This window comes from Medicago sativa, chromosome 3 (assembly GCF_051527215.1).
Source record: "Medicago sativa cultivar Bolivia chromosome 3, Bolivia_mono, whole genome shotgun sequence".
Classification (NCBI taxonomy): domain Eukaryota; kingdom Viridiplantae; phylum Streptophyta; class Magnoliopsida; order Fabales; family Fabaceae; genus Medicago; species Medicago sativa.
In genome coordinates this window covers 60,896,649-60,919,129 of record NC_140751.1, presented here as the reverse complement: position 1 = coordinate 60,919,129, position 22,481 = coordinate 60,896,649, and the positions used below count along the sequence as shown (strand labels likewise).

The following is a 22,481-nucleotide window of genomic DNA, read 5'->3' as shown; positions in this document are numbered from 1 at the left end:
TCCTTCAAAACTCTATATCCTTTAAATATTTATGGATATGTCCAACTCCTATATTATGACTCCACAAACCAAATACTTCTCTAGTTTTCATGTTATCAAATCCCCAATGAATGAGCTCAATTGGTCAACTCCAAATCAGACTTTCAACAAACCGAAGCACATTGCACATTCACTATCATTACCTTTGCCTCCTTGTTTGACAAACATACCATTAATTGACTTGCAACTTTGTCAATATTTTGTTACAACACTCTCATACCTAAATGCAACAATGTCAAATATATTTTAAAAATGGTCAAGCTAACCTAAAGATAAAGTAGATACTCCTCCATAATTCTTCATAGCAAGGCAATTCAACCATTCAATTCCACCACGCAATTGACAGAACTGCAAATTTAAAACAAATAGGGCAGAATTGCAAGTTTAAAACAAATAGGGCTCTGCAATCTCCTCTAATTCTCCTACAAATGAAAGTGAACCATATAATTTATTCAAAGATGCAAGCAATCAAGGTGCAAATGATTTGCTTATGCATAAGCTTAAAATAAAGACTACTCCCTCCGTCTCATATTACTTGACCTAGTTGACTCTGTCACGTATGCTAATGCACAATTTTAAACTTAAATTTCTTTAATAATATAGTAGAAAAAATTACGAAAATTTGATATTCTGAAAATATTAATCGAGACGAATCTAACAACATCTTATATGCTATATTTTGTTTTTATATATTAGTAGAAAAATAGAGTCAAAGCATGTTACATGAATAGTGCAGATATTCTTAATAGGTCAAGTAATATGGGACGGAGGGAGTAAATCAAAATTTTAAAATAAAATAAAAAAGTTTATTAAATTGTAAAAAATTCAAACATTCCCATCACACACTTCTTAGTTTTTTTTTTTTGAACAAGCCAAAATGGAATTATATACCAAAGAAAGTAGTATCTCCTAAGCACACACTTCTTAGTTACTTGAAATGAATGAAAGAGTGTGAAAGCAATTAAATGCTTCAACTAAATTATTAGTAGATTGACAAATTGTCTAACTACTCAAATTCATATGCGTAAAAAATAGCATGCATATATACATATTGGTTTGTCATTGTGATGATCGAAATGAGTTCAACAAATAAATAAATCATAAACCAAACAACACTTTCTTCTATGTAATTAAAATAATTACCAACATAGACAAATTTATATCAATTAAGCATAGAAAACCCCAAGGATACTTATAGTCCTAGATTGCATGGAATGAGCTTCGTCCTTTCGTCCTTTCTTCGGGCTACGTCTACTCTTCTTAGAGAAAACACCTCCACCAAGGCCTTCCACTAATAATAACAATGTTGAACTACAAATGTGATTACAAGAGTTCCTTGAAACTATCCTAGTTCTTCAACCCCTATGTAACCACTCCCCCAAACTTCAAATACCCTTTGAATTTGGTGCTTCTTGATGTCTTTGAAACCTCAAATACCCATGCAACCCTTCAAGCTCTTCGATGCTACGTTCGACAAATGGATCCCATTGAACACAAGAACAATTAGAAAGAACCCCCAAGACCTTTGGAGGTGTAATGAGATTATTCATTTCATTTTAGAAACTTGATTAAGCACAATCAATTTCCTTGAAAGAATCAATTTACAATCCCTAATAGCACCCTAACAAATCATATGACTCAAAAAGTGTTTAATCTTGAAGAATTTATGAACAATGCGTTTTTTGAGACCTAGAGAGAATAGGTGCTAATGATTCAATACTTTAGGTGTTATGAGGAAGTGAATATATATATATATATATATATATATATATATATATATATATATATATATATATATATATACGATGGGGTGGCAAGTGCAAAATTTTGACAAAAAACAACATAGTGAATCGATTCACAAATGTGTGAATCAATTCAGATAGCAAGAGGACAAGCCAGATGAACTATGATGATTGATACCATTCAGACATAATTTGAATCGATTCAAAGTGCCTAGGATGAAGATTGAAACAATTCAGATTATACTAAACGATTCAATATAACTTAGAAAGTTTTAGTGATACGATTCAGACAAATTTGACTCCATTCAAAAGTGAATCGATTCAAAATATCATGAAACGATTCACCCCAAATCAGAGACTTTGGGTGATACGATTCAAGCATAAATGAATCGATTCAGACAGCAAAAACTTCAATTTTGACGGTAGAAATGAGATTAACTTGGGTCATTTGCTAACTAAAACACAAGGAATCACACAGTAGAAAGATACACATATTGCTTAGGTGCTTTAACATAATCTAAGCTAAACTATCAAAGGAACAACATGCTAAATAACAAGCCACCAATTATTAAAGACATCATCAAATTAACCTAAGACTACATCATCAAAACAACCTATGGCTATGTCAAAACAGCTTCATTGGGAAACAACCTATCATCAAATTAACTTTTACTAAGACCAATTTAAAACTAAAAGGATTAATCTTGTATAACCTAAGATGTATTTGGCCTATAATACTTTACAAATTCTAGACAAAAAAAAAAAAAAAAAAAACTTTACAAATTTTTACATTTTTTGGATATGAAACAAAAAAAACCAATTATACAATATACAGTGTCGTAGCGGGAATCGAAAGTGTTTCCCAAAATTCCTAGCTTCGATTCCACCCACGAACCCATCGTACGACAATCACAGTTTCCGTGTTCCAAAGCCATGGAGGAACAATTCTCATTTAAGAATCTTCACAGCAGAGAGTATTCTGGTCACAAAAAGAAGGTACCCTTCCTCTCTCATTCCAAACACCTTCAAAGTTCTAATTTTTTCCTACTTGTTAAGGTTTAATATCTAGGTTTATGTTGGAAAAAAACCCTCTTTTCAATGTTTATGTTTCAATTCTGAAATGGGTCTTTGTTTGTGTTTGAAAAGGTGCATTCAGTGGCTTGGAATTGCATTGGCACAAAACTTGCTTCTGGTTCTGTTGATCAAACTGCTCGAATTTGGCATATTGACCCACATGCCCATGTAGTAACCTTACTCCTAATTGCACTTTAATTTTCTATTAATTAATGTACTTTCTCATAAATCACAAAATTAGTCACTGTTTAATTTTAGGCTTATGCTAGTCTTATTAATTGGATTTATCTTATGACACAAATATTTATATTATTAGTGTTTGAACTTTGGATAGAATCATGAAAATATTCAATATCATGTCTATAAGTTGTTTCCAGTTTATTTCATTGATTCCCATAATGACTTATGAATATAAGTTTGATAAAGCTCCCTAGAGTAGTTTATCTCGAATAAGTGCTTAATTAAGTTGCTTACCTAGCGCACTGTGAATACACATCTTAGCTATATTGTAATGCTGTCATAAAGAAATACAGTAGCTTTGCTGTTTGTAAAAGATTTGACTATTCAAGTTTCCCTTAAGTAATGGTATAGTATAATTTAAGATCTTCCCTTTTGAAATTACTGAAGGAAACTTTGATGAATTTTAAGTAATGCCCATTTTCACTTTTGATGAATGAGATTACATGACCATTAGAGATTTGGCTTTGAGAAAATATGTCTTTTTAACATATGATGTTGTTGCTTTGGCGACCTTCATGATCTAAAATGACAGTAATGTTAGAGTATTTTTCCATTAAGATTGAAACTTGTCGCATTAAATCAAGAAATACATGGCGAATCATGTACGATAAGATAGGACATTGTTGTTGAAACTTGAAGCTATAGAGTAAACCAAGGTCAATAGTTAACATTTTCAACGAGCATCTTTATAGAAATGAAGCATTTTGCCAACAGATTTTCTTTTAGTTTTGTCTGATGCGTTTTATGTCACTATAAATTATTTCATCCTTCTCATTATTTTGTGGATAGAAATTTGATTGTTCCATTTGGTGGGGGGTTATTTTAGGGTAAGGTCAAAGATATTGAATTGAAGGGTCACACCGATAGTGTGGATCAGCTATGTTGGGACCCCAAACATCCCGATCTTATTGCAACTGCTTCGGGTGACAAGACTGTTCGTCTATGGGATGCTCGTAGTAAGTGATCATTTAGCTATACAATTTATTTTTAATTAAATTGAGATATTTTGGGAGACATTTAATATAATCTATGGTTATATTTACTCAATCCTGTGCCGAATAAACATAAGTGAATATTGAGATGCTCCTTATATTTGATTTCGACAGGTGGAAAATGCTCACAACAGGCAGAACTTAGCGGGGAGAATATCAACATCACCTACAAACCTGATGGTACTCATGTAGCTGTCGGTAATAGGGTATGTTACACAGTCCCTTCATTTGCTTAAAGCTCTGAAGCGAAGATGTTGTGACTGGATATGTTAATATCCACTATATCTAGCATATGTTTGAGTCAATTCTTTTTTCTGGAATCACTGAGCTTTGCATTGTAGCTACTAAATAGACCATGTCCATGCCTATTATAATCTTGCTGTTTTTCATCCTGTAAAGTCTTGCTTTTTCGTTGGCTTTTATAGGATGACGAATTAACAATACTTGATGTTCGGAAATTCAAACCAATGCATAGGCGCAAGTTCAACTATGAGGTATTGCCTAGTTTTTGCTTCATCATTGCAGTCTGTTCTGTTTCCGACAGTTTAAGACGAATTTGGAGGTTACAAAATGAAATTGTTAAAAACCTGTAGAAGAGAAATGTGAAATTGGTAGAGACGACCATAAGAAATAAACAATTTTAACGAAACATTGAAAATAGGAGAAAGAATTTTCCCTCAAGGGTTGTTCCCCATACAACTGAGCCACTGCTTTGTTTCCTCAATACTAACATTGTTTCAATGATGAGAATCATGTGCTCTGTGTACTAAATGTTAACACTGCTAACAAATTCCCCCTAACTTACTTTACTAGCTAACTGCTCTGGTTACCCCTAACTAATTTCCCATTCTGTTCTATCGCCGCAGACACCAAACCTAGAAAACTATGAGCAACTAGTCTTTTGTTTGAATTACAATTTTCATGCCTTGAAACCTGATCATCTGTTAAAAATAGAAAGAAGTCAAAGAACATTGTTTTTAGTTACAGCCACGTCAGTGCAAGTTATAAGGATTCACCCTAGATAGAGACGAGTACGATTCTTCGGCACTGTCGCCATAAACAGTCTTGTTCCTGCTTCACAACTCTCACTCCCACCTTCGGCATGATAAAGCAGAGACAACAGAAATGGAATCAATAGAGGAAGGCTATTGAATTATGATGGAAATTGAGTAAAACTGAGTACAATTCCAGCGCTACAGCTCCTCAGTAAAGAGAAAGTGTTTTCTCTCACTGGCTAACCGAGGTTCTAACAAAATGATTCCTCGGAACTTATATTCCCGACACACACCCTCTTATTAGGGGAAGATTCTAACAAACATGCCAGCTCACCCTTCACACCTTCCTCACCATCTCTTTCTTCTTTATCCTAGTGCACAACCTCCACACCCTCGGCCCCTCATTATTGAGACCCACCAACACATCTCCCTCTACCGAGTCAGGCCCATACAAGATCCTACCATCACTCCACCCCACCCGCACCCCCCCTCACCATCAACACTAGCTTTGTCCTCAAGGCTCAATCAGGAAACTGACTTTTAAGCAACAGTTCCTCCTCCCGAGGCGCATCCTCTTCAGCCATTCCTTTCCATTTTACATGTCACTCTCTTTTCTGCTGTCCTGCATGGAAAGTGTCCCTCCAACTTATGAGACGTTCAGGTGAAATCTCCCCCTTATCTCCCTCCCAATCCACAGGCAGTTCAGCAGTGATTTGATAGTCTCCGATGGCTTTTTTTAGCTGAGACACGTGAAAAATAGGGTGGTTTTAGGATGCAGCAGGAAGCCGCAGCCTGTAAGCAACTGCACCTATCCTCTGAATGATTTCGTAAGGACCAAAGAAGCGTGGTGCCAGCTTCTGATGAATTCGTTGCACCACAGATTGTTGCCTATGGGGTCTCAATTTAAGAAACACCCATTCCCCGACTGCAAACTGAACATCTTTCCGCTTCTTGTTGGCATAATGCTTCATCTGCTCTTGAGCCATCTGGAGATTATATATACTCCCTCCGTCCCATATTAAAAGCAAAAAAAAAAAAAAAATCACACTTATTAAGAAAATTAAAACATAGTAGTTTGCAACATAGTTTCTTGTGTTATCCTTGAAATAAGTTTTATAGGAAGATGTAAAAACATTTTTCATTTAATTTTCCTTTGAAATAAGTTCTATCATTGGTTATTGAGAAAATGAAAGAGAGAGCAAATTGAATGCACTTTGCATTTAATTTTCCTTTGGAAAAGATAATTTTTTGAAACAACATAATTAAATATGATAAAAGTTGGTCTTTTTTGCTTATAATTTGGGACAAAGAAAATGAGTTTTTTTTGCTTATAATTTGGGACGGAGGGAGTACTTAAGCTGACGGAGAGCCCCATCTCTGTCCCTAAGCTCTTGAGCCACGGCTGCCACCCTCGTTTCCCCTTCCAAAAATGCACCAACATCAGAGGTTTTATCCCATAAACAACCTCAAAGGTACATCCTGTAGACATGAAAAATGGTATTACACATACCACAATTCACCCCATGGAATCCAATGAACCCATGTCTTTGGCTGCTCCAACACGAAACAACAAAGATAGGCCTCTAAACAATGATTAACCATCTTGAATTGTCCGTCTGATGGTGATAAGCTGATGACATCTTCAAAATTGTTCCCTGTCAGCTTGAACACCTCCTTCCAGAAAATGCTTACAAATAAAGGTTCTCCATCACTTAGAATAGATTCTAGAATGCCGTGTAATCGAACCATGTCTTTCACAAACAAGAAAATTATGGAACAAGCTGTGAAAGGGTGCTTAAAAGGGATAAAGGGGCTATACTTGGAAAGACGATCCACCATCACAAGCATGGCATCATGTCCATTGCTTTTAGGCTACCCCAGTAATGAAGTCCATTGGAATCTCACTCCACACCAACTGGAATAGGGAGTGGCTGAAGCAAACCATTTAGAGTCATAGCTGCATATTTGCGCCGTTGACAAGTGTCACACGCCCGCACAAATTCTTGTACTCTCGTCATCATGCCCTGCCAATATAATGTACCAGCCATCGTATGGCCCCTATTAGGAGTTGAAGGAAAATCCTTCAACAACACATCAATGAGAGGGGAATGAGCCGGTATAACCAGCCTGCCCTTTTAGAAAAGAACTCCTCCTTTCAGCTCAAATCTTGGCCTTGAAGCCGGATTCTCCTGAATGGTGTCAATGATGGCTGTGAAGTTTGGATCCTTCCTATCCTCCATTTGTAACTCCTTGTTGCCAAATGGGATAAGAAATTAAGGCATTAACTTCCACATCTTCTTGTTGGCGAGAAAAAGCATCTGCCACTTGGTTCTCAGCCCCAACCTTATAACAACTTCGAAATCATACCCCAACTTGTTTAGCCATCCACTCTTGTTGATTGGAGGTGGTGATCCGCTGTTGACTCAAATGCCTCAAACTTTTTTGATTCGAAAATACCACAAACTTCCTAGACAGAGACGAGTACAAATTGCCAATTAGATGTAGCTTATCTGAGATTTAAGTATACAGTCATATTTGACCGTGCATGTTCTTTGGCATTGTCGCCATAAATAGTCTTGTTCCTGCTTCACAACTCTCACTCCCACCTTCGGCATGATAGAGCAGAGACAACAGAAATGGAATTAATGGAGGAACGTTGTTGAATTATGATGAAAATTGAGTAAAACTGAGTACAATTTCAGAGCTACGGCTCCTCAGTAAAGAGAAAGTATTTTTTCTCACTGCCTAACCGTAAGGTTCTAACGAAATGATTCCCTGAAACTTCTATTCCCCTCACACACCCTCTTATTAGGGGAAGATTCTAATAAACATGCCAACTCACCCTTCACACCTTCCTCACTATCTCTTTCTTCTTTCTCCTAGTGTACACCCTCCATACCTTGGGCCTCTCCTTATTGAGACCCATGAACATATCTCCCTCTACTGGGTCAGGTCCGTACCAGATCCTATCACAGAACCATCTATGTTTTCTGGTTCCCCGCTGCAGTTCCAACTCCTTCAACATCACTCAATATGATGCTCTTCAGGTGCTCATTGTTTTGCACACCACCGCAAATGCCAGATCTTTTTGGAGTTAATGTCCATCTATGATTACATAATTTTAATATTTCATAGTGTACAGCCTTGCAGTTTAGTGGTATGGTTGATTGAGAGTTGAGAGAAGCAATGAATTTAACTATTTAAGTAACTTGTCTTGTACTCGTAGCATACATTCATTACTGTGGCAAACATTTGTTTTTCTTCTGTGAAGAATTATTTCCAATTTGCTCAATGATTCCTGTATCCTTCCTAGGTAAATGAGATTGCTTGGAACATGACTGGCGAGATGTTCTTTCTAACAACAGGAAATGGTAAGTAAGGTCATTGGTTTCCTTCGATTTTATTTTTTATTTTTTTGTAGTGTAGAATATTATCTTACAATCTGTTACCTGCTCACCTACTCAGGGACTGTGGAAGTATTATCTTATCCATCTCTTCGACCTCTTGATACTCTCATGGCTCATACAGCGGGTTGTTATTGCATTGCAATTGACCCAACAGGAAGGTATGCTTCTTGTGTTTGTTATTCCTGGTTTTGCAAATTGCACTTGAATCAGCAAGCAAGGCTGCATAACTGCGTATTGTTGTTTCTGTCTTCATTTTTCTTAGAAAGTATAATGAACATGACCAAATATATATCCTCTTTATATTGAGACAGACATTTCGCTGTTGGAAGTGCTGATTCCCTTGTCAGCTTGTGGGTTATTTCGGAGATGCTTTGTGTGCGGACCTTTACAAAGCTCGAGTAAGTTTTCCCTAGCTTCCATGTTTGTTTATAGTATTCAGCTTTTATTTTTCAAGGTATAATTAGTGTTTAGCTTCTTGTGACTAATTCGGAATGTTATGTTTCTCAGATGGCCTGTCCGGACAATTAGTTTCAATCATACTGGGGACTTGATTGCTTCAGCAAGTGAAGACTTGTTCATTGATATTGTAAGTTTGTACATTTCATCTTCAACAATTCTTTTTTACTTAAATATGTTTTTGGCCCTTGTAAAATATTTAATTTTTTTTGTTTTAGTCCATTTAGTTTATAAGTGGTCCCTGTAGTATATATTTTTTTTGTTTTAGTCCTCTTGTTTTGTTTTGGTTTGGTTTATGCAATATACTTTTTGTTTTGTTTTCGTCTCTGCAAAATAATTTTTTGTTCGAGTCTCTTTTTTCGATTTAGTCCTTGTATGAATTGAGCTTAAACTAAATATCATGGAAACTAAATCGAAGAATAAGTATTATTACAAGACTAAAAAAGAAAATAATGAGGACAAAAATGAAGAAAAAAAAATTACAGGGACGACCAAAAACATTTAAACCATTTTCCAAACAAAAACATATTTTGTTAGTTATTCATCTTTCAAATATACATTGAATAAACAAAATTTGCTTCTTTGTGACAGTCCAATGTTCATACTGGAAAAACAGTACATCACATTCCTTGTAGGGCTGCCATGAATAGTGTTGAGTGGAATCCTAAATACAATGTACTTGCATATGCCGGAGATGACAAAAACAAGTATCAGGCTGACGAAGGTATGATCTTTTGGACACATGCAAAGTGTTATTGGAAACACAAGAATCATTTGACGCTGTAATTAACTTGTGTGCATTTTGTTGCAGGTGTTTTTCGAATTTTTGGTTTTGAAAATGCTTAGTATTTGGCATACAAATCATTTGCCTTGGTAGTTAAGAATGCGAACGAAGGACAAAAGAACTTGACGAAAACAAATGAGATGTCTGAATATTGCTAGTTGCAAGGAAATTAATTTAATACATCATTGTATCAACCTATGTGCTAAGAAGGATCTTCACAGAAAATATGAGATGGGATGGATGTAATGGCATATTTGTTTTGTTTTTAAGATTTTGGCTAAATTACACTTCAGTCTATTTTAGCTTCAGTGTCTGGTAGTTAATTTTTAATACCTTATTTAGAGACTTCAGAAAAATGAAGTTAGATTTTAAGAGAAATGTTACCAAGTATCCATGAGACATTGTTTAAGAAGGCAAAAGAAATAACTTTTGCTTAAAAATTTGTGTAATTATGACTTTGACAAGTGTTTGATTTGTCTTTTCAAAACAAAACTTTCTTTTACGTATTCCTTAAACAATGTCACACTGCAATAATAATACTAGTACAATTTTTCACCTTTAGGTGAACCACATAAGAACACCAATATCAGTTGACAATTAGAGTATCTTCACTTAAACTAAGGCCATTTTGTCAAAGTAATTAGGATATTTGACATTTAAAAATTACTATTTTTCATTTCAAAATTACTCATTCTCTTAATTCAGCTAGAGTTAACTTCATGGTATTTTTCAGCTAGGGTTAACTCTCGTTGGTACTTTTATGATCAGTTCAATCATTTATTAAATCGATTCAACCGATCTTAAAAGTGACACCAAGAGCTAACTTTAGATATAATACATGTATCATTTCTTTTATGTATCTTATCACACAAATTTTTTAAATAGAACTTTCTAATTTTTTTAAGGCTAAAATATGCTTTTGGTCCCTGCAAATATAGCCAATTTGGGTTTTGGTCCCTGTAAAAAAAACTTTTGAAATCAGTCCCTGCAAAATTTTTTGTTTTTTAAAAAGGTCCTTGGCCCCACTTTTTTGATGATTTGGTTGGTTTTTGCTTAGGTGGCAGATGATGACTGTACAATCTTGTACATGTGGCGCAGACGTGGCATTTAACTTATTTTAACATTTTATAAAAAAATTAACTAAAATAAAATTTGCTATTCAAAATTAAAAAAATATTTAATTAAAAAAGGGGAAGGTTTCCAATTTTCCCATTCTTCTTCGGCAGCCTTCATCCCTCCATCCCTCTTCATCTTCTTCATCCTTGTATCCACCACAACACCACACCTTTAGCCTTTATTCTTCAATCCAAACCCAATTTTTGTTGATTTTTTTGGGTTTGTGACATTTCTCCCTCTTCTCATCTTCTTCATGTCTTCTTCAACAACAACAACAACACCAACAAATCTGGAATTACAAATAGCATCTCTTTTACACTAGGTAAGTGAACCTTTGGATCCTCCATTAGAACACAAACAGTGAAGTATGTTACCACTTAACCCATCTTTATTAATCTCTAAACAAGTACAAACCCATTTGATTGATTCCCAAATCAAATGTAAATAACGCAACTTTTCCCTCTGCCTATCGATGTTGAATCTGGGTTCGAGTTTTGTCTTGCTCGAATTTGAGATTCAGATGAATTTGAGATTCTGAATTTGTGATGGTGGTGGTCGGTGGGCGATGGTGGTGGTGGTTGCTCACTTTTTGGAAAAGATGCTTCTCCAAGACTTGATGCCATGGCTTTCTTTGTTGTTTCTCATGGTTTCAAGTGGTGTATTGTTTTGGATTTTATCTTTAGTTGGCTGTTTTTTTATGCTTATTGTTCCTCCAGTATTTTGTCCAGAAATGTGAAGAGGATGAGAGGAGAGACGGGTATGGAGGAAGAAGAAGAATGACATAAACCTTAATAAATTGAAAATAAATGTTATTTTTTAATTTCATAAATATATTTTCTGATTTTTTAAAATGTTTTTTAATTAGTTAAAATAAAATAATTGCCACCTGGATGCCACATATACAAGTTTACACAGTCAGCACCTGCCACATAAGCAAAAATGCGCCAAATCAGCAAGAAAGTGGGCCCAAGGACCTTTTTAAAAAACAAAAAATTTTGCAGGGACTGATTTCAAAAGTTTTTTTTTGCAGGGACCAAAAGCATATTTTAGCCTTTTTTTAATATTGAAGTCGAAGATATGTCCAAAGTACGATATTCATTCTTCATCATACTATTGTTGAATGGTACCTACTTGCCTCGGTTGAGCTAGAAAACAGTAAAAAAAATGAAGGATATCGTTTGACCAAAGAAAGAATTTTTTTTTGTCTGCCCTATATTGAAAAGCAAATTCCAAATCTGCCCTACATGAAAAAGAAAGTCCAAAACTGCCTTACTTTTTCTCTCTCTCTTTATTCCCCGCAAAATGAAATTGCTGGGAAGGACACCCCCCAAACCTGTTTTGCGGGAAATAACATAACAAGACAAAAAAACAGGGTCTTCCCCCCAAAATGAAATTGCTGGGAAGGACACCCCCCAAACCTGTTTTGCGGGGAATAACATAATAAGACAAAAAAACAGGGCCTTCCCCCCAAAACGAAATTGCTGGGAAGGACACCCCCCAAACCTGTTTTGCGGGGAATAAAGAGAAAGAGAAAAAATAGGGCATTTTTAGACTTTCTTTTTGATGTAGGTCAGATTTGGAATTTGTTTTTCAATATTAGGCAGACAAAAAAAAATTTCCCAAAGGAAACACAAAATGCATCTACCAGAAACACAAAAAACACAACCGAAGCGCTTATCCGCACAAGTGAACAAAACAAAATCGGACCGTCAAAATATTGCTTATCGACGTTCACTATTCATTTACGCAATACGCACGGATCGAGCGTTTAAACCGTCGATTACTTCAAATCCAACGACGGAAACCAATAGTTGAAAAACTCATTTGCTTCTTCTAGTTCCCGCTCTGAATTTGTGATACCATAAATACCCCAATCTCATTCTTCATTCTTCACACTTGAAATTCAAATTACAATTTCAAAACCCTAGATCCCCAAATTTTGTATTTCGTTTCCTCAAATTTTCTCTTGAAAATGTCAGGCCGTGGAAAGGGAGGTAAGGGACTTGGAAAGGGAGGTGCAAAGAGGCATAGGAAAGTTCTTCGTGATAACATCCAGGGTATCACCAAACCTGCCATTCGTCGATTGGCAAGAAGAGGTGGTGTCAAGAGAATCAGTGGATTGATATATGAAGAAACCAGAGGTGTCTTGAAGATCTTCTTGGAAAACGTCATTCGTGATGCAGTTACATACACTGAGCATGCTAGGAGGAAGACGGTGACAGCCATGGATGTTGTCTATGCTTTGAAGAGACAAGGAAGAACCCTCTATGGATTTGGAGGTTGAAGATGAAGAAGTAGAAGCACTCTTTGTTCTATTATGCTTTACCTGTGTAATTGTTCTTTAAGATGCTTATTTAGATTGTTCCTTTGTAAGTTTCAACAAGATTTGAATCTAATGAAGTAATCTTTTCTGTTGAATTATGATTCCACTTTATGTTCTTTAAATTTGCTCACTGATTAAATTTCTGATTGTTGCCCCATGTCTGTCTTAGAGCTCATGTCTGTCTTAGAGATTCAAGTTTTGTGCATAATGGATTTACATCTGTAAATTGCGACATATGAAATTAATGTCATTCATTATGTTTCTGCCTTGCAATGAATTATGGTAATACACCTATTTGTAAAGAGAATTGTACCTGATATTATATGAATTTTTTATTATGTTGATCTGCATTTGATAACTATTGAAATTAGTTTCAATTTTGTAAAGAGAACTAAAGCAATTATAGGATTCTGTTACACAACTATGAGAAACTAGAATTCGAGAAATTGTTTGTTTTCGATGCTTCGTAAGTTCAATTCATCAAATTTATTGGTTTCGCCAATACTACTAGCTATTCCAACGTGCACTCTGCTTCAATCTTTAAACCATTCATGATTCTTATCTCTTAACTCAATGCAAACAATGAAATGTATAACATACACTGGTAAAGAAAGACTGATTAACATGTTCTTATTAGCCGTAGGATGAGATTAGAGATTGGTAATTGATAATGCGGCATGAGGTAGGCATGAGGGCCGATGAACATTCTGAGTAGTCTGGGTGCTGTCATTTGCCCTGGTGCATTTGTTGAATTGCAGAATCTTCGTAGAATGGAGTATGTATTAAAGGGCCAACAGTTTGACTTGTTCTTGATGTGGCTTCTACACAGCATTGATAACAAACATATCAAAAATTCTAAATTGTTGTGTACAATTAAGTAAGATTTAAAGGGTAATAGTTCTAATTGAGGGTCCATTCTAATTATTTTCATGTAGCCTTTTTGGAGATATATAGCTAAAAAGACATTGAAACTGTAATTGTTACTGGTTACATTTGACAGCAGATAAAACACATTGAAGTTCTGCACACCATTAAAATATGTTGTCTGCATACATCTTATGAGAATTGCATCTGATGTTGTTTATGCTCTCAAGAGACAGGGAAGAATCCTTTATGGATTTGGAGATTGAAGAAGAAGCACTCTTTTGCGTGTTATGTTTTGACTGTTTAGTTGGAGCATGCGATTGTTCCTTATAATTCTTACTTTGGTTTTCACTTGGTTCTGTTCCTTTGTAAGTTTTAACAAGATTGCAATTGAATGAAGTAATATTTTCTGGTCAACTATGAATCTAGCTTATGCTATTCCTTTTTGTTTCTTTTACGTGTTTTAATCGTATGATAGTATTCTTTTAAATATAATTTTTTTTTTTTTTATGTTTTATATGTGGTTCATAAGTTAATGAGAAAGTTGCAGCTGATTACGTGTCTGCTTATTATGTATCTTATTGTCGCCGTGTTTGTAGGTTTAGCACAGTGGCTGGTATAGATGATATTAGAAATTTACATGTGCACAATTGAGATTAATGTTGGTCTATTATGTTTCCGTCTTGAATGAGTTCTGGAAATTTTTCAGCTTGTTTATAGTTTCTTTTTACTTTTGTGAAGAAAGCTAATGATTTTTTCGGTTATGTAGATAGTAGTTGATATTATATGAATTTTCTGTTAGGTTACTCTGCATTTGTTAGAGTTCATTGAGATGTAGTTTCAAATATTTCAGCAATAATGCAAAGAAGTACTATTCACACTACTGTAGGGTACCATGTATACTAAAGCATTTTAAAAGTGCAACACCATCTGGATGAAATGAAGATGATGACTCTGTAAGAGAGACCTTGTACCTAGGCATGGGAGTTGGATTTGGAGTAGGTTTTCTGGTTGATTTGTGGTCCTTTGTTTCTTATTAGGAAATGGGGCATACATACTATCAGTTTATCGATGGAGTGGGTGACAAGCTCTTTGTAACTTTGATGGTAAAGTTACATAGTTTTCACATAAATTGAGTTCCAAACAGAAACTGAGTTCCTGCTTCTGAATTCATCTCACTTGTAATGTTTTTGTTAATTGAAAAACTTTTGATACTAATCAGGGAATATGAATGCATTCATGATGTCAACTGTTCCGTATATATCTAACCTTAATTATTGTACAAAATGTAGTGATTTTGGACCATCTTGCTCATGTTATGGGTTTTTTGGAGAAAGTGGATTACTTCTTTCTATTATCTCTCTATATTAGATTATGCAGATGGTTGCAGAATAAGATATGATATGCAGTAGATAAGAAAAAACTAAAATCGTCATATCTAAAGTAAGTTGTCTTAGAAATTGTAGGCACTACTTTATTAGTAAGTTGTCTTAGAACTTGTAGGCACTACTTTATTATATGTGTATATTAAAGAAGGATTTTCTTCGTCAATGTCTGCACCACATAGCTTTTCCTGCGTCATAATGCTTCATTCCCATAATGTTATAATACTTCTCCATGTTTCACCAAAATCAACAATTCCCGCTAGCGAATCTACAATAGAGATCAAATGACTCGTATCATGATTTCATTAAATCGAAAGCTCAGACCAGCTATGCTTCATTCCCTGGCTGAGAAAACAAGAGAACCATAACAAAGCAAATCGATTTGAAAGTGAGTTTGAACTACTTGTGGCCTTTACCAACAATGTGATTATCATTTGAAGCAAGATTCTCAGCCTTGTGATAAAATGTAAAAAAATTAAATACAAAACTATGGCCAAGTTTCATATTATTTTAGTACTTAATCATTAACAGACTACGAATTGAGTTTCGTAAATGAATGAAAGCATTTATTTCATAAGATAAGATATCCCAATGGATCAAGATTGAAGATTGAAATTACATTAGTCAGTGCTCCCAAGATTGAGTAGATGCCAAGAGCACAGAAGAGGGGCTGCTTCAATGAGACAATGACAGAATATCTAGCACTGCAACGTATTATGCTCTTGCAGTATATCTAGTTAGTAGTCACAGTGACACAATCGTCAAGAAAAACCTTCTGAGTTGCAACCATGTTGATTTTGTCATGTATAACTTATACTTCATTACAATCCTTGCTAAATTTGTAATTAGCATTGAAACCTCTGAGGCCATTTTTTGTATTTGTCCATGATTCACTAGAATCAACTGTCATGAGTAATGAGTAATCCATCAGTTCAACAATGAACACACGATAATTGCAGAAAGCAATTTATTTGAACAAAGGCTAAAGTCTAAATTAATGAATGAAAGAGAATTCAAGTTGAACACAAGAATTTGGTAACCCAGTTCAGAGTAAAACTCCTACATCTGGAGGACAGGATCCGACTTGAAAATTACTATATAATAAGAGAAATTATAAGGATCATCCATCAAAGATATCATGAATCGATGAGATCTAACCATGACACCTCTCACAAGTTATTTTTTTCTCCTGTTTTGTGCACTGAATATCTGAATTGTTTGGTCTGAACTCTTCCACTTAACTCTCATATCTATTCCCAAGACTTTATATATATATATAGCAAATACAAAAGAGTAAGTTATAACAAACAGGATTTGCTTGTTGTGCACGCACCCAAATTTGGTAAAGGGGATGAGCTGAGCCATGATCCAAAGTCCACTGATCTAAATCAACAATTCCCATCTTCACCATGGCTAGCTAGATCGAGATCAAATGACTCATACTGCGATCTTACAAAAATCAAAATCTCGTGATCTCGACGGTATAATCTTCATCAACAATTGAGCCGAGCCAAGTGCAGCAACACCCAATTCCCTTGATTCAAAAGGGCTTGTCTAAACCAATTGGACCAACATTGCTTCATTCCCTTCCCAGAGGCTGAAAATTCAAGAAAACAGAAACCATAAAAAACTAAATTAATAACACAAGAGAAAATAACCGTGTATTCCGCCAAATCCCTCATTTTAATGGTGTGAAATGGAGAAACTGTGACGAAGCATATTCATTAAACTTGAACATAAATACAGAAAGACAAACTTTTTTTACCCGAGTAAAAAAAGACCCAGGTACGATTCGTATCACGTGTAATGTGCTAACGTGGTGCTTCTTTCATACTCCCTCCGTTTCAAAATGAGTGTCGCTTTAGCCAAAAAAAATTGTTTCAAAATGAGTGTCGCTTTCAGTTTCCAATGCAATAATAACTTTTTCTTTTCAACTGTACCCTTCAATTAATACTCTGCACACGACTTCCAAAGTATTACTTTTAAAACTAACCAATAGTTAATAAGGATAATTTGGTAAAATAACCATTCTTTTTCTCTTAATCATTGCATTTCTTAATATGTGTGGAAACACCTAAAACGACACTCATTTTGAAACGGAGGGAGTATTTTTTTAGCACAAAATCCACCTCTTTCTCTTACTGACTTGAACGTCGGAGTGCAAATGTGCTTGCCGGCACCATTCTCCTCCATCGTAGAATCTCACTCTCCACCACATCGGAACCTCTTCTATCGGAGAACCACCACTACTATTCTCTGTTATGCAACCAGACAGGATAAATAAATAACAAAATTGTTGTCCATAAAATGTAATAAATTAAACATTTACCAATCATAATAAAGTTCAAACAATTTGGCACCAAGCTTAAAACATTGATTCATAGAAATTCTACAATTCATAAAAAGCTCAGAATCTGAACCCTCTAGTCAATCGGACCAAAATGCTTCACTCATTCCCTTGGTAGAGGCTGAGAAAACAAAAGAACACTACCCATAACAAAACAGAACAAATTAGCAAATCGATTTAAAAGTGAGTTTGAACTATTTGTGGGCCTTGACCAAGAGTGTAATTATCATTTAAAGCAAGGTTCTCAACCTTGTGATAAAATGTTAATAAATTCAATACAAAATTTACCCTTATTTTGGTGCTTAATGACCAAAATTTACCCTTGTGATAAAATGTTAATAAATTCAATACAAAATTTACCCTTATTTTGGTGCTTAATGACCAGTAATTGACTACGAATGATAGCATTTAGTTTTAGTGCTCCCAAAATTGAGACACACGAGAGGTGTTGCTTCATTGACACAATGACAGGATATTATGCTTCATATCCATCCTATTAGCTAAATTTGTTACTTTGCATTGAAACCTTTTGAGGCCATTTTTTGTACTTGTCCATGATTCACTCAAATCAATTGTTGTGATTAATCCACCATATCAATGATGAACACATGATAATTGAAAAGTGCAATTTATTTGAAGAAAGGCAAGCGCATGAATGAAAGAAAATGAAGGATGAACACAAGAATTTGGTAACCCAGTTCAGAGTAAAACTCCTACATCTGGGGGACAGGATCCGACTTGAATATCACTATATGTCATGATAAGAGAAATTACAAGGATCATCCGTCAAAGGGTTGAATCTAGCAATGACATCATCTCTCGCAAATTGAATTTTCTTCTCCTGATATTTGCACTCAATTCTAGCTAAATAGTTTGATCTGAATTCATCCACTTAACTCTCTTAAATCTACTCACAAGGCTTTATATATATAGCCAATACAAAATGAGCAAGTTAGTTATAACGAACTTAAGAAACATGATATGCTTGTTGATTAGGTAAAAATGGACGAGCTGAGCCATGATCCAAAGTCCATTGATCTAAATCAACAATTCCCGTCTTCGCCATGACTAGCTAGATCACGATCAAATGACTCATATCGTGATCTCAACGGTCTAATCTTCATCAACAATCGAGCCCAGCCAAGTGCAGTAATCGGACCAACATTGCTTCATTCCTTTGGCAGAGAGGCTGAAAACAACAGTAACCATAAAAAACTAAACAAATCTCATAAAACCAAATAACACAAATTAAGAAAGACAGATTTTTTTTACCTCATCATTAACAATAAACAAATCCAAACATCATCATAACCTTCATCACAAACCACATAGAACAAACTTGGAAGCAGGAAAAGCCAAACCTGTAAAACAAACAAGACAAACAGTAAGCAAATAACGATTAAACCAAGTAACCACTGTCCATTTAATCTCAACACTCGAACTTTTCATCTTTTTCCCATTCACTTGCAACTCTTTAGACAAATCAAAACTAGCCCCTTTCATCCTCAATTCCTGAATACACCTCCCAACACCTCTACTATCATTCCTCTCCCTTTGTAACTGTTCCCACACTTTCCAATACCTAACCAATTTCACTTGAACCAAAAACACAAACACAAGTGAAGTTGAAACTGAAATCAATGATGGTATCCACCATATCTTACAACTTCCACCACCATTCATTTGGGTTTTTTGCCATGAAGTGAAAAGGAGTGTTAGGAAAAAGCCATGGAAGATGAAGAAGAATGAAGTGAGTTGAAAAAGTTCTGATTTGATTGAATCCATTCTTGTTTCTTTTCTTGAAATGCGTTTGGCGAAGAGATTTTCTTCTCTTTGCCAAAGCTTTAAGAGTAAGAGGTGCCCGGGTGATTCAGAGATTTCGGTTAAAGGGTGGTCATCGATTGCATCGAACATGTTAGAACATAACAAAGCTTTGTTATTGTTGTTGTTGTTTTGATGATGTTCTTGGTCTACTGGGATTTCAACAATGTGATGAGTGTTGTTTGTTTCAGCCATCGTAGTAATAATAAATTAATAATAATCACAGGAAAAAGAATGAAATGAAATTAAACAATTATAGATAGTGATGATAACGAAGAGAATTTTGAGAATTTGTTGCACAGAAAGAAAGAACAGAGAGAAGAGAATGTTAACGTTATTGTTGTGTTGGAAGAGAAAGATGTGGAAGGCATATATCTGTGAATTCTAACGGTAACAAAACGATGCTTTTATTTATTAATTAATATTTCACACCGTCTTCCAACGGATACATCTGAGAAAAAAATAATTTTTATTTTAAAAAATTATGGAAAATAAAAAATAGTTCCCATAGCTTAAAATCAAACACTTTGTTCCTCTATCATCGTTAGCTCAGTTGGTATGTACAATGCAAGGTCTAGGGTTCGAATCCCGACCATAAAAAAAAAAACACTTTCTTCCTCTATTTTTATTTTTTATATTTGTTGCATTTTGGTTTGAACTCATGTTCTTTACAAAAAAAGTAGTGTTTTTTGATATAAAAAAAGTGATTTATTGCTCCAACGTTAAATCTAAACACAATTAATATATCCATTTTAAATTGCACTTGTGTGACATAGTATCATGTGACATTAGTCAATTTAAGTGTAACATGTAGCAATGTCATTTTTTTTAAAAATAAAAATATGTGAAACAGAGAGGGAAATCAGTTGAATTGACTTGATGTCTCAGAATTGGATTGGTCGATATCAATGACATTTTTGTGTTAATGGTTAAACAAAATTTAAACTATTAAAAAACATATTAACCAAAATAAATATCAGGTATCGGTGAATGTTAACCAAAATTTAAACTATAACGTTGGAAGACGTTATAGTGATGTAGGTGTGCTATGTTGCTCTGGCTCTTCATTCTGGTAATGTTCCTCAATAGATTGCAAATTGCTCCCCAGTGACATAGCACAGGTCTTGAGGAGGGTCATAATTTGGGAAGCACCCTTGGGAGGTTCCCTCCAAACCACTCATTCGATTGCATCCCTTCTTAGGCATAGGTTTCACAACCTGCCTTTCCCTGTGCGCTAGAGAGTTCTCAAACATCTACACAACATTGATTCATTGTGTTTATGTGGGTGCTCATACATCTGCACAACAAAAATCATGACAAAAAATCAATGAAAAATTCATTCAGGCATTTCATCAAACATCTGAAGTGCAAAATATACAACATTGATTCATTGTATTTTTCAAATTTTAAACTACCACATTGAACGTAAACCTAGTTTAAACAACATTTACATGAAAAACATGCATTTATAAGATCACAAACAACGTCATGTGTTATGTGTGGTCATGGTAACGAAACAACGTCTCACCTTTTCTTGCATTGTGATGTTGCGTCATTAATTTGGCGTAAGGTTTTTGATTGGTTAGGGGTTAATTTTATTACTCCGCAAGATTTGCTTGTTCACTTTGCTTGTTCGAGTGATGAGGTTAATTCTAGGCGGTTGAGGAAGGCCTTTTGGTTGATTTGGCATGCCACATTATGGATGATTTGGAAGGAGAGGAACGCGAGGATTTTTAAGAATCAAATGAGGAGTTTTGATGAGGTGGTGGATGATATAAAGGCGGTGTCTTGGTTTTGGTCCTTGTCGAGGTTGAGGATTGCGTCTTGCCTCTTCTATGAGTGGTGTTGGAATCCTAGAGAATGCTTGTATAGAAGGCGGTATGACCCTTTTGGTGACGGGAGGCTAGGCTGTGTTGGTGTTATGCTGTGTTCTGTTTGCTGTTATTGGGCAGCTTCTCGGCACCTGACAGTGTGGTTTTTTGTTTTAGGCTTGCTGTTAATTTTCTATTGCCTCCCTGTACTGGTTTTGCGCCTCTTTGACTGTTTATTGGCTCCCACGAATTTGTGTGGTGTTGCTAGGCTAAGCCACTGATGCTTTGTAACACTTTTAGCCTTATGCACTTCTTGTGCAAGGCATTCAATGAAATATGTTGTTTAAAAAAAAAAAAAATCACAAACTACCCTAAATTTCAATAATGTATCCAACCCTAAACACTAACATTTCCACCTTTTTTTAAAGCATATAAAACTAACAATGTGAATACAATGAATTATGAATATGTACTTGTAATATTTTTGATAGTTTGCTTAAATTTGAAGAAAGGAACTGGATGAAGATTGGTTTGAGGGTGTTTGGGGGTATTGGATGTTTTTTTTAGTTTGCATGAAAGTGGGGGTTGTTGTTGTTGTTCTGTAATAAACCAAAATGTAACAGCAGTTAACTACAATTGATTCATTTAATAAGCGGCAATTAATTGTCAATGAGGCATTTTAATATTTTTGAGGTATTATGGAGCAATTTTTGAAGTGAAAAGAACAATTTTCAGGGTAGAAAGCTCATAATAATATTGGACCAATGAGGGGGAAAAATGTTTAGAGTTTCAAAAGAGAAATTTGTTTTTCTCACGTGTTTTTTCCCAAAAACAAATGAAAAATACGTTTTTGCCTCCAACAACAGTTAACTACCGTTCCACATTTACAATTTAAAAAAAAAACTCCAACGTAGTTAACTACCGTGTAGCACAAAAATTATTTTTATGGAGGTTTGAGTAAATGCTCGTGAGTCTTTCTCGGTGCCGGGTCTCGAACCGAGTTCCTATACAGGTAAATGGTTTACAGGTTTGAGTAAATGCTTGTGCCAGCTAGTTAGCGAGGCTAAATGGTTTGCAACTTTTTT

General features: G+C 35.1%; 3 protein-coding genes and 1 long non-coding RNA gene across 4 annotated transcripts; 2 read left to right on the top strand and 2 right to left on the bottom strand.

The window, feature by feature from the left end:
• The first annotated feature begins 2,614 nt into the window (after positions 1-2,614).
• On the top strand, positions 2,615-10,037 carry TEX1 (Transducin/WD40 repeat-like superfamily protein). The gene is made up of 11 exons (XM_085752725.1): positions 2,615-2,777; positions 2,928-3,023; positions 3,922-4,051; positions 4,202-4,293; positions 4,513-4,581; positions 8,396-8,453; positions 8,548-8,647; positions 8,801-8,887; positions 8,997-9,075; positions 9,537-9,669; positions 9,757-10,037. The coding sequence occupies exons 1-11, from the start codon at positions 2,715-2,717 to the stop codon at positions 9,789-9,791; spliced, it is 942 nt and encodes a 313-aa protein (XP_085608851.1). The 5' UTR covers positions 2,615-2,714; the 3' UTR covers positions 9,792-10,037.
• A 2,692-nt stretch (positions 10,038-12,729) lies between these two features.
• LOC146938828 (histone H4) lies at positions 12,730-13,263 on the top strand. Its single transcript, XM_085752722.1, has one exon. The coding sequence runs from the start codon at positions 12,818-12,820 to the stop codon at positions 13,127-13,129; it is 312 nt and encodes a 103-aa protein (XP_085608848.1). The 5' UTR covers positions 12,730-12,817; the 3' UTR covers positions 13,130-13,263.
• A 2,698-nt stretch (positions 13,264-15,961) lies between these two features.
• Positions 15,962-17,160, bottom strand: LOC146938827 (uncharacterized). Its single transcript, XR_015031427.1, has 2 exons — positions 16,751-17,160; positions 15,962-16,320 (listed from the first exon to the last, which is right to left on the bottom strand). It is a non-coding gene; the product is annotated as an uncharacterized LOC146938827 (long non-coding RNA).
• Positions 17,161-18,449: 1,289 nt separating this feature from the next.
• On the bottom strand, positions 18,450-19,929 carry LOC146938826 (RNA polymerase II elongation factor). Its single transcript, XM_085752724.1, has 2 exons — positions 19,037-19,929; positions 18,450-18,953 (listed from the first exon to the last, which is right to left on the bottom strand). Exon 1 carries the CDS (start codon positions 19,778-19,780, stop codon positions 19,082-19,084), a length of 699 nt encoding a protein of 232 aa, XP_085608850.1. The 5' UTR covers positions 19,781-19,929; the 3' UTR covers positions 18,450-18,953; positions 19,037-19,081.
• Positions 19,930-22,481: the final 2,552 nt, after the last annotated feature.

Coding starts and splice junctions, on each gene's coding strand:
- TEX1 (XM_085752725.1), top strand. CDS start 2,715: ATGGAGGAACAATTCTCATTTAAGAATCTTCACAGCAGAGAGTATTCT. Junction 8,648..8,800: donor GCAATTGACCCAACAGGAAG/GTATGCTTCTTG, acceptor ATATTGAGACAG/ACATTTCGCTGTTGGAAGTG. Junction 9,670..9,756: donor CAAGTATCAGGCTGACGAAG/GTATGATCTTTT, acceptor ATTTTGTTGCAG/GTGTTTTTCGAATTTTTGGT.
- LOC146938826 (XM_085752724.1), bottom strand. CDS start 19,780: ATGGCTGAAACAAACAACACTCATCACATTGTTGAAATCCCAGTAGAC.
- LOC146938828 (XM_085752722.1), top strand. CDS start 12,818: ATGTCAGGCCGTGGAAAGGGAGGTAAGGGACTTGGAAAGGGAGGTGCA.